At 38.6% G+C, this 11,916-nt stretch overlaps 1 protein-coding gene across 1 annotated transcript; it reads right to left on the reverse strand.

The window, feature by feature from the left end:
- Positions 1-5,054: 5,054 nt before the first annotated feature.
- LOC149262214 (uncharacterized) lies at positions 5,055-10,917 on the reverse strand. The gene is made up of 2 exons (XM_089375934.1): positions 10,204-10,917; positions 5,055-5,150 (listed from the first exon to the last, which is right to left on the reverse strand). The coding sequence occupies exons 1-2, from the start codon at positions 10,915-10,917 to the stop codon at positions 5,055-5,057; spliced, it is 810 nt and encodes a 269-aa protein (XP_089232060.1).
- Positions 10,918-11,916: the final 999 nt, after the last annotated feature.

The raw sequence follows: 11,916 nt of genomic DNA on the forward strand, positions 1-11,916 counted from the left end.
AAAAATTCCTCAAAACCTACCCATTATAAGGCATCATGGTATGTCACTAAAGCCGAGAAGAATGCCATAAAGGAAGTTAGGTATTTCTATGAAAGGTTCTTTGTTGAAGTAAAAGAAAAGATGGTACAATTACAAAACTCATATCTGCAAAAAAAAGGGCCATATAAAGAGTATATTGAAGCGAAATTTGAGGGTGGGATCCCTACTACAGGGTTATCACTCATAAGGGACACAAAAATATTTAGGCTCACTAAACTTTATTGATTCAACAAAGCATTTGTAGCTCAAACTGTGGAGGAAATTGGAATACAACGAGAGGCTATTCTCCATAAATTGAACTTGATGGACCAAAAATTTGAAGTTATCTTTAAACTAGCCTTTGATATTGATATCATAGTATCCAACCCCCAAGGTAGCAACAATGATTCTCTGGAAATTCCAAAGTGCACTCAAGGGTCAAAAGGCACACCTTCCAACCGAATTCTTATTTATGAAGACCACCTACTATTGAGAGATATAAAGAATGTCATGACACATAAACCAAGCTATGTAGGCTTGCCAATCTGATTTTGTCATGTCATGTTTTCTATGGTGCCTAAAATTATTACTCTATCATGGTTGCTATCTTTTATTTCCTAGAATGATATTAGGAGTATTAGTCCTTTTTGTTATGAATATCAAAAAGTTAAAGAGTTTATCGGTTTTTCTCTAACTTGATGTGATCTTGGTCTCCTTAGTGGAAAGCCGCAATTAGATATGAATGTAATATTTTTTGTATATTATTAATACCTATCTTACAAACACAAACACACTCACTCACTTGCAAACCAAAAAAGGTATTTTGTTAATTTGAGCATGAAATTGGAACATCTATTTATTTTTTCTATCCACTTATCTTTGGGTGTTAGATTAATTGTAGGTATGGATAATAGAGTGCAATAATTTCTTAACTGGAGGAAATAAAGTTGATAAAGCACAAGTTTAACGTACTAATAGTGGAAGGTGATGTATGTTAGATAGACGGTGTCCTTCCCATTTTTTACTCTAATTTAATAACAACATAACATTCAGTATATAAATTTGAGTGGGCCTAGTACTTAAGAACATGTGTTTCCTAACTCAAAAATATATTTAAATTTAATTTAATTGATTTTCTTTTATCATAAAGAAAATAAAATACACATAATTTATAACAAGAGGTATTTCTCAAATTAAAACACTATAGTTTAACAAAATTAACATAAAAAATAATATTTCAAACTATAATCAACATTCACAACTCTTTCCCCCTGGATCTGGTTGTTCATAATTACTCAACCACTTTCCCCAACTTAGAGTGAACTCACATTCCACCTGGAATTCTCTCCCCATGGCACGATCACCCATGTTCCTTCCCTTCTTTAACTCTCATCCTTCATCGTGTCCTTGCACGCTCCAACCCATCAAGCTCCTAACCACCACCTTGTATACATTATTGTTGAATGTCATGCCAACAATCTCAATTATCCCTCCTTCTCCTTCGGTTGTCTCGCTCCAGACTCAGTCTTTCATGCCCACCTGTCTAGCTCCCATGACTCCTATGACCCTTTTTCTTCCTTAAAACTACATTTCCTTTCTCTCCCATGATTCGAGAACGAGGTCGGGCTCAATGTGGTGGTCATGGATGAGAGCGAGGACGCCCTCCTGCTACCCCAGCAATGGAATCATAATTGGCTTTATTCGAGAACAACATCCCTACCCACATCTATTAAAGGGTGATTGAACTAGAAGCAAAGGAGGTTCACCATGGGGGGAATTCCCCCTAGGCTCTTCACAATCTCCTTGCATAACACCTCCTCACATAGGAATGAGACCACTCCAATGCTACCAAGAGGATTACTAATGTCAATGCTCACTCCAACCATCTCTACTCCTCCCCCTGCCATGTCTTGCGACCTAGGCATTGATTTCCCTCTAGATATTCCCTCATCATCCTCTCCTTGTCCCTCTTCTTCACTCTCTGTCCCTCCTAGCTCTTCTTCGCTATCCACTATTTACATTGCAGGGTGTAATTCCCCAGCTAGCAACTTGTGGGACACCTCTCTCTAACCCATGGACGTGCAACTTCCTAGTGATAAATTCTCTCCCCTTCACCCCAATCCATATGGTTGCTTTATCATGGAAGAACTGCCTAAAGTTGGCCCCTTCAGCCCCGAGAAACTCAGAGGTTATTGGTCCTTCCAATGGAGAATGCGCTCAACAGTAGAATGTCCATGCTCCCTCTAGCTTATATGGTGCTAGCTTAGCTTGACCAGGTCCACTCTGTTGTTGGTTTTGTTGTCTATATGTATTGTCACCAATTTTTCTCACAATCCAATGTTAGATCAGTGGAAGTGGCTCTCTATCATTTTCTCTTCCCAGCCCTCTTGTTTTGGTTTTGTCAGACTCTTTAACTATAACAATGGCACTAGACTTCTACTTCAAGAGCAGACCATCTGGTTTCTCCCTCCTGGGGCAGATTGTCTCCCTTTTGCATCCTTCTATGGTGCCTTCAAGTCATGACTCTTCATGCTTATTTGCTTGTGCTCTATGTATTCCATTTTTGTTAATATAATGTAAATCATTTGCCAACAAAAAAAACATTCACAACTCTTTCTCTTACAATATAAGATCAATACAATAAAATTGAAATAAACTATATAAATTTAATTATTATTAACTCAAAAATCTATTTTAAATTTAATTTAATGGGTTTTCTTTTATATGGAAAAAAGTTTACATAAATATAACTAAATCAAAATCATGATGACATTTTCAGCAAATTGCACAATAACAACCATATCTAAATTCAAATATCACAATTTATTTCATCTTTTGAAGTATCACACTTTGGTAAAATAAATAAATAAAATATTATATTTTTGCAATTTATCATATTGCAATTTTCGCAAAATAAATAAAAATTATTATATTTTTGCAACTCATTATGTTGAGAGACACCCTCCAGCCCAATATGGAAGAGATATTGTAATGTCTTGTCTTATGCATTTTGATTCGATCAAATTACAAAATAAAATAAAAATAAAATTTAATTAATTTTAAAATTTAATTAATAATTATAATTAATAATAAAACATTTTGACAATCAATGTACATAAAATATTAAAATTAATAATTATAATTATAATTAATTATTAAACCAACTTAATCTATTTTAACTCCAAATTTCTTCAGGTAAAAATCTCTTTTAAAATAAAAGAGATTTGATACTTTTAAGCACTCGGTAAATCCATAATTAAAATAAATTAAAGCTAATCATATTACAAATAAAATATAAGATTGCTTTCAACCAATTGTAAAATGTGTAATATAATTCAAAATCACATTAAAACTATGATATGTGAAAAAATTATTTGTGAAGATTTTTATCGATTATATTACAAATAAAATATAAGGTTGCTTTCAACCAATTGTAAAATGTGTAATATAAATCAAAATCACATTAATACTATGATATGTGAAAAAATTATTTGTGGGGATTTTTGTTTTTCCAAATAAATAATTTTTTAATAGAAAAGTATTATAGCCAGTATACTTAAAAACACATACAACACCAGTAGCTCTAACCAACTGATTAACATGTGCATCTAGAATGTTCCAGGTCCAAGTATCACAAAATGACAACTGTAAAAAATAGAAATCTTGGAAAAGTTGCAAAAAAAAATAGAAATCTTGGAAAAGATGCCAAAAAAAATACAAATCTTGGAAAAGACAGAAGGTGGTGGCTTGCTCTTGTTCCTTAACCCGCTCTTCTTTCGATCATCTCCTACATTCAAAACTATAAGATTTGGTTACTATGTAACTAGTTACTGTCACATCAATATATGTATTCTCATGGGTCTAGAATTGACAATGATTAGTGTACTATTAAGTTATTCTATGATGGGAAGTTTACTGGTTCAAAATTTTGTGGGAAAAAATCTAGCCATGTTAAGGGCTGGTGTGCCCTAAGCCGGATAATTGGACTAACTCATACAAAACAAACAAATACACCAAACAAATACACCAAACAAACAAACAAAAAAAACAAAACAAACCTCAAAATGTCTTCTAAATTTATTAAATCTAGAAATTTATCCATGATTTTGTGTAAAACAATGAATATTATTTAACAATAAAAAATTTTATGAATCCACATGCATGTTTCTATAATAAACTTATATTGTTATGCATATATATAACAAATTTAAAAATTTACATTGCTCTGTATCATGTAAACTACTATCTATCATACTACATAATTATGCCATACTACATCATTATGCCTATTTATATAGAGCAATTTTACATAATGTGTTAATTACTCTTTCTTTTTTCTAGTGAGCAGTTTCAAGATATCTATTGAAGATTATGTCCATAGACTACAAAGCAGAGCCCTCAATTCTTCAACTTCATTGGTGTCTTCACCATTGTTAGACTGGTCCATAACCTGCCTACTCGACCCAGAAGTGTTGATATTAGAATCAGAAACAACGTTACCAACTTCTAGTGGTTGTGTAAATGGCATTGTTGATGCAATATCTGAAGCAATGTTACCAACTCTTGGTGATTGCATATATGGCAAAGTTAAAGCTTGCAAAATCTCTTGTGATTTGATAAATTGAACATCCTTGTTGGACAAATGAACATTAAACATGGGATCATTAGAATATGGACCCGTAGGATATAAATTACTAAATGTGGAAGTTTCTCTAGTTGCAGTAGTATTTGTTGCATTTGATTGCTTGGAAAAAAGTTGTGGCCTCAACTCAATAGTATCACCATAAATACTAGTTGCATTGCACCACCCCATGGGGAATAATTATTTTTTTTTACTGAATTGGTTGCTATATTAAAAAATAAAAAAAGTGAGAACATAGGTTCCAGTGATACATGAAAGGCAGAGTAGTCTCTGGTTCTAAATTGTTACAAAGAGAAATTATCTCCTTTGTCCTGCTTGATCCGGGATTGAAATGGGCTGATCTAGTAAAAATTCTGACAAATTAGAAGGCTAAGAACTGGCATTTACAATGCATCTATGCTATGTTAACAGCAGCTGGAGGGTCGTCCACAATTGGTGTCGTTGTTTGCAAAGACGGTGAATTCTTCCACGTCGCATTGTAGCCTGGAGCCTGCACTAACAAAAGGAGAGCAGATACGGTTCTGATAGGAATGAGTAAGGCTGGTGGGAGACCGAGGATTAATAAAGGGAATGGTACTATGCCATGGTCAATCTCTATTGTTGATCATGCTGCAAGCCTGGAGGATCTGATGTTGTTTCCGCTTGGTAGATCTGTCCATATAAATGCTGGAAGGACTCTAACTAATCATGGCAGAGACTGGAATGATTCCTCTGTATTGCATAATAGATTGCCAATTGTCATGTTGCAGGCCTTATTTGCATGCCTGCACGCTTGCTTATTTAAGGATCGAAGGATGTGGTGGAACTGCAGTGTTCCCATTGTCATTTGTAGGAATTGGCAGTGTTGTAGGACCTGTTGGAGGAGGGCGTTCGGAGAATTTTGTTGTTGAGCCATTAAACTAATGACTATAGAAGAGTCTCCAAAGACTTTCGCTGAGCTTATACCAAGTCTGCTAAGTTGTTTTAGACCTTGATATAGGGCCAACACCTCTGCCTTGTTATTGGAGAGATTTCCTAAGCCCCATTCGTAGAAGAAGAGACATTCCCCATTGGCATTACACATCACACCCCCTGCCCCTGCGATACCTAGGTTTGACTTGGATGCTCCGTCGAAGAAGAGGTAGAAATAGTTACATTTTTGCAACCAAATTGTGAACTCCTCCTCTTTGAGCCTTATCTTCCAACTGTAGGTTTCCTGTCTACACTGAGCTCTCATTGTATTACCAATCTGAGTGATGTGGTTTTTGTCCAAGATGTAGCTGATGAAGCTCCTTTCTTCCACACTATACTCTGTTGCATCAATATTACTATGAATTTTAATAGCGATAGTTTCCAGAGCTAGAGATTTTTCCTTATTGCAGGCTGATCTGGAAGTCGAATTCTTGTCCTTAAAGATTTTTCTATTTCTTACCAGCCAAATACTCCATAACATGGTGTATGGAAGAATGTTCTAGACCCTCTGCACTAAATTGTTGTTCTAATTTTTCCAAGGAAAAATCTTTTTCCAGTATTGTATCACTTCACCGATGGAGTGTTGAATGACCCAAGGGAAATTATCAATTGGATACAATTCTTTCCAGCAATCGTTAGCAAAAAAACAATCTACAAAAATATGTTGCATAGATTCTTCCTCCGCATAACAGTTGGGACAACAAGATGGACCATTGATACCTCTTTTTTGTAAATTCTCTGCTGTTAGAATTTTCCCTTTTAATAAGGTCCAGATGAAAAATTTAATTTTAGGTAGAGCCTCTGACTTCCAAACCATTCTCCAGGCATTCCATAATGGCATAGAGAAAATGTTGTGGCAGATTTGTTGGTGGGCTACTCGAACTCAGTATTTAGGGCCAGTAGGGTCCCATCGAAAGCCATCTCTCTCGTTCTTTTTGATTGGGGCTTTGCTATGAATGAAGGACTGCAGTAGGGTAAGGCCAGGATTGAGAGCAATGGGAACATCAGGGAAGGACCACCCCAGCTAGAGGTGGGATAGAGGATCCCAACTAGAAATCTGATCCAGAAAGTGGATACCCTTGCTGCTGAGAAAGGAGAGAATAGGGATGGTTTCTTCATGACTTATTATAGGTTGCTGTCCCAGAATTTTGTCAGCTCCAATACTTATACTGGCTCCTCCCTTGGGCACTTTGGATATGTTCTGGGCCGTGAATGGAATAGATTTTTTACAAAGACACTAAATTTTTGAAGAGTCTCTATTGGGTATGACCGAATCAAGCAATTGCTATCTTGGGCAATTCAGGTATTTGATTTCGAGGACCCTTTTCCACCAAGTTGAAGGACCAGTGATGAGCCTCCAGACTATTTTCCCTCCATATGCAAGGTTTTGGAATTTGGGAGATCTGACTGCGAGACCTCCTCTGTCCTAGGTTTGAATGATTTGTTTCCAGCTGACTAAATTGAATTTCTTTTTATCAGTTTTCCCTCCTTGCCAAAGGAAGTGGCGGAGGATAACTTCCATTTTGTTATGAAAAGAAGAGGGGGCTTGATACAGAGAAAAACGATAAAGGGGGAGAGAAGAAATACCAGATTTAAGAAGGATGAGCCGTCCTGCTGGATTAAGCCAGACTGAACCCCACTGCTGCACTTTCCGCTTCACTTTGTCAATGATGATGTCCCAAGTGCCTGCGTTCAAAGGTTTAAGGCTCACAGGCATGCCCAAAAAGGAAAAATGCGTCCATTCTAGGTTGCAAGTGACGCTAAAGATATTAGCGATCTTATGAATGACCTGATTTGAAGCATTCCATCCAAAAATACAGCTTTTCAACTAGTTAACCAAACCTCCTGAGTACCCCATAAATTTGTCGAGAAGAGTCTTGAACCTCCTCGCTATAGTGGTGGAGGCTCCTCCAATAAGCAAGGTGTCATCGGCGAACTGAGAAGGATTGATGTTCTTGGCACCATTTCCAAATTTAATTCTAGTTATAAGGCCCATTATTCTGTTGTAGTCCAAAGCTTGGCTAAAGGATTCAGCCATAAGAATAAATAGGTACGGGGAGAGGGGACAACCCTATCTGAGACCCTTGGAGGATTGAAAGGCTTCGCCCAGTCTGCCATTAACCAATGGGGATATCCAAGGCCCAGATATGCAAGCAGTGATGAGGCTGATGAAGGGCAACTCAAAGCCCATATTTTTTAAAACAGTAGTAAGGAAGGAATGTCTAACTCTATCAAAGGCGTTAGCGAGATTGAGTTTGAGGATAAATCCTTTCTCCTTCCTGGAAAGGCTCAAGTGGATGGCTTCTTGAACTAAAAGGATGGAGTTAGTGATTTGTCTATTGGCCATGAATCCTCCTTGGTTGTCCGAAATCAAGGAGGGGAGGAGGGGCTTAAGGCGAGCAACAAGGATTTTAGCCATAATTTTGTATGAAGAGTTACAGAGGGAAATGGGTCTAAACCGAGCAAAGGAAGTGGGCCTGTTTTCTTTAGGGATGAGAGCCAAAAAAGTGGCATTAGTATATCCACCTATTTTGCCCTTTCTCTAAATCCACCTGATCATCTTAGTCAAGTCTTTTTTTATTAAACCCAAAAAAGCCTTATAAAAACAAATGGGAAATCCATCAGGCCTAGGAGCCTTATCAGGATTCATAGCCCAGATTTTTCTTCTGATCTCCTCCTCTTCTATTTCTTTTACCAGGTTGTCATTCATTTCTTTGGTAACTCCTTTGGGCAAGTATTGGAGAAAGTCAGCGTAATCTTCTTCTCCTTTGGTTTCAGTTAGAAGCTCTCTGTAGTAGTCAGTGGCAGCCCTTCTGATGGCCTCTAGGGTGTTATGTTGATTGCCTTCATTGTCCAAAATTGAGCTAACATTGTTCTTGAATTTTGTAGCCGTGGCCTGTTTGTGGAAAAAAGATGTATTTTTGTCACCATCTTGCAACCAGAGCTGCCTTGACTTTAGTCTCCATTTTATCTCTTCTTCTCTGTTTATATGGCTCAACTTTGCGTAAAGAGCACCTTCTTGCTCCTTTTTCTATTGAGAGAGACCATGAACCTCTATCGTTATTTGGATGCCTTCAAGGTCACTTTTAATTTTTTTTTGATCTCTTCAGGTTCTTTGTAATTGGCTCTTGCCCACTCTTTGATGGCCTATTTGACTCTCTTTAACTTGGTTTCCCAGATGAACCCTGGTGAGCCTTCAACGTGCTAGATCCAGGATCTCTGAATGATTTCTCTGACTGTCGGGTCCCAACTCCAGATCAGACTGAATTTAAACGGGATTGGCCCAAGAGGGCAGTGTTTTTCCAACGTGAGCTTTATGGGATAATGATCCGAGGCAGAGGTGGAAATAATGTTAGCATGCCCCGCTGAAAAGGAGGAGAGGAACGAAACATTTATAAGGAACCTGTCTAGCCATTCCATTATATTGCCAGCTCCAAGCCTGCAGTTACTCCAGGTATACCTGCGGTTTTTTGGAACCACATCCACAAATTCGTGATCCTGAATGATAGCTTCCAGGCAGCCTCTGAAGGGGTCTGGCGAAAAGCATCCTCCCCTTTTTTCATTGGCATGAAGGATCATATTAAAATCGCCTGCCACTATAATATTTATAGTTGTTTCCCCGTCGATGCTTGCCTTCAAATCATCCCAACAACTTTCCTTCTCTCTGTATTGGTTGGGAGCATATACATTATAGATAACTACTGTTTGATTGTCTATTTTATTTTCCAAGGCCGTTCTAATCCAATGCTGGTGTAAATGTTCTGAGATGCAGTTCCATTTGCTGTGAGCCCAAAGGGTAGAGATACCTCTGGAAGCTCCTCTTGAGTTGCTGGTACTACCTACATAGTGTTTCTGCTGATCTATAATTCCTCTAATTTCTTGCTGCACAAGTTTTGTCTCTTGAATCAAAATAATTTCTGGCTTTTCACTGTGTATAAGTTCTCGAAGGGCTGAGACTTTAGAGGGGTGCCCTAGACCCTTGTTGTTCCAAGATAGGATTTTCATCATTGGATGTTTGGCTTATGGAGAGGTGCTCGCCTCTCTTGAGATGCCTCCTTCTCGTGTTGTGCCAGGATGAAAGCTTCTATAGGGGTTTGAGTGCCCAGGGCTATGTCTTTCTGAGCGTTCTCGTCTCTTTGCTACTTTGTAGATTTTCTTCCAGGACCTGATTTCTTGAAGGAGTCGCATGAGGATCCATGGTCTTTAGACGAACTTCTTGTGAGCCTCGTGATGGGGGGATCAAGGGGAGCCTGCGAATGGGTGATAGGGAGGAGGGAAGGATATGAGGGATTAGAAGGGAGAGAGGGGGGGCAGAGAAGGATACTCAGGGGGAGGATCTAGGGATGATAGGACAAAGAAGGGGTTAGAAGAGGAGGGTAGGGGCGGATCAGGAGGGGAAGGGAGGAAAGGGGAGGGGATGATGAGGTGGGATGGGGAGCAGAGGGAACAGGAGGGTTAGATTCCAGAGGAGCTTTGGAAGCTGGGGTGGACTTCTTCTTTTTGACAGGTTCCCATTGGCCTTCTTGATCACTGCTTTCTACATCAATAAGTTTAGTACATCAGTTGGCAAAATGGCCGTATTCATGACATACCTTACATTTGAAAGGGATTTGCTCGTAATCAAGCTGCTGAATATGGCTCCAGTCATCCACCTTTAGTTTTATTGCTTCGGGGAGTCCTTTTCCTAGGTCAACTTCAACGCAAATCCTCGCACAGGCCTGCATTTTCTCTTCCGGTTCGCTATGGTCGATGTATTTTCCAACTGCATTCCCGATGGCTCGAATAGATTCGTCTCCCCAGCAGTGGAGTGGGAGATGGGGAAGACGAACCCAAACCGGAACAGCACTGGGGACGTCCAGTTCAGGGTCGAAATCTGGGGTCCATTTGTTAAGGTACAGGCCCCTGGAGTCCATGAAATAGGGTCTGTTTCTGAAGATTAGATCCTTGTCCTCTTTAGATTCGAAGTGGAATGTAAAATATCCTTTCCCGCAAAACCTGATGGCAATCTTCCCTCGAATTTTATCGGACCAATTTCTCTCCACCCATCTTTGGATGGTTCTGGGAGAAGGCCATAGACCTGTGAATTGACCTATGAGACCTTTTTCAGCCAGAGATAGAGCTGCCATGCAGGGCAAGGCTGGGGGTAACTGAACCTCTTGGAGCCCATCCAGCTTCTTCACGAATTTTGAGAGGGCGGGCCTAGGGCATTGCGGAGGTAGCAATTTCACTAGTGCAGAAAAAGAGCTTTGAGGATCCGAAGGGGGGTCCAGAGGGTCCAGAACAGGGGCCGTGGCCCAGGTAGCCATAGGTAGTTCACCGAGAGATCAAGGTTGCGTGCAGGAGCTGGAGCGAGCCAGCTCAGAACGAAAAAAAAAAAAAAAAAATCAAAATTTTGTCCACCCCATGGGGAATATTTCAATACTACTAGTATAACTAGTTGTGTTGGGGTCACGAAGTGGATTAGAAGAAAAAACCAGCATCAACTTACTTTCAATAGAAGGAAGGGGATGCAGATATTGGGTACCACTTGTGGATTGTTCAACCAGTTGTCCTTGTTGTTGTTGTTGCAATAAATCAAATCTGGGATATTGATAAGTTCTTGATTGTTGAGTATCAAATCTGGGAAATTGATAAGTTCTTGATTGTTGAGTAGGTAATAAAGGATCAGGATGAAACTCAATGTTACTCCCAATATTCATGCTCTCTGACCTATTAACAGAAGCCATTGCCAATCTTCTCATTCGTTTTGATTCTGCAATTTCAGTCTCTAAATCTTCTACTTCCGAGAAACGCCTTAACCTTCTTACTGGATCACCAATGTTGATATCAACTTTATCAATAGAGCTCTGATCTTTAGAATATTTGTTGCCTCCTAGAGTAAAGTAATTATTGCAATCCAAACATCTGTATCTAGCCTGCAAAACCTGGGAGGAATTGTTATCAAAATATCTGAACTTGGTATTCTGTTGATGACAAATGTTGCACGTAGGCTTAACTCCAGACTCTTTCAAAGATTTTCTCAATTCTTCATATCTAGGCATCTTATACATAGGATTTGGAACATGAATCTTGTATGGGCCATTGATGTGAGGAGAACATTCAATCTGTGCTTATGGCATATAAGTTCGAATCAAATCTATTAGATTTTCATCCATGTTGCACTAATAGATTTTGGTTGTAAATGAAAAGTGTAAAGATGAGATTTGGATTATGAATAGATAATAGAAAGAAAAGAATGAAGTTGGATTTTAAATCTAAATTAATTGTATTTATATTTTTCTAACAAATTCAATGGTTTTTTTTAA

Source organism: Pinus tabuliformis, chromosome 6, assembly GCF_031772625.1.
Source record: "Pinus tabuliformis cultivar Carrire ecotype Pingquan chromosome 6, CPIR1, whole genome shotgun sequence".
Classification (NCBI taxonomy): Eukaryota; Viridiplantae; Streptophyta; class Pinopsida; order Pinales; family Pinaceae; genus Pinus; species Pinus tabuliformis.

Excerpts from the sequence above, each read along its gene's own strand:
- LOC149262214 (XM_089375934.1), bottom strand. The coding sequence starts at position 10,917 with ATGGCTACCTGGGCCACGGCCCCTGTTCTGGACCCTCTGGACCCCCCT. Across the intron at positions 5,151-10,203 it reads AAATCCCTTTCAAATGTAAG|GCTCCAGGCTACAATGCGAC; the intron begins GTATGTCATGAA and ends TTGTTAGTGCAG.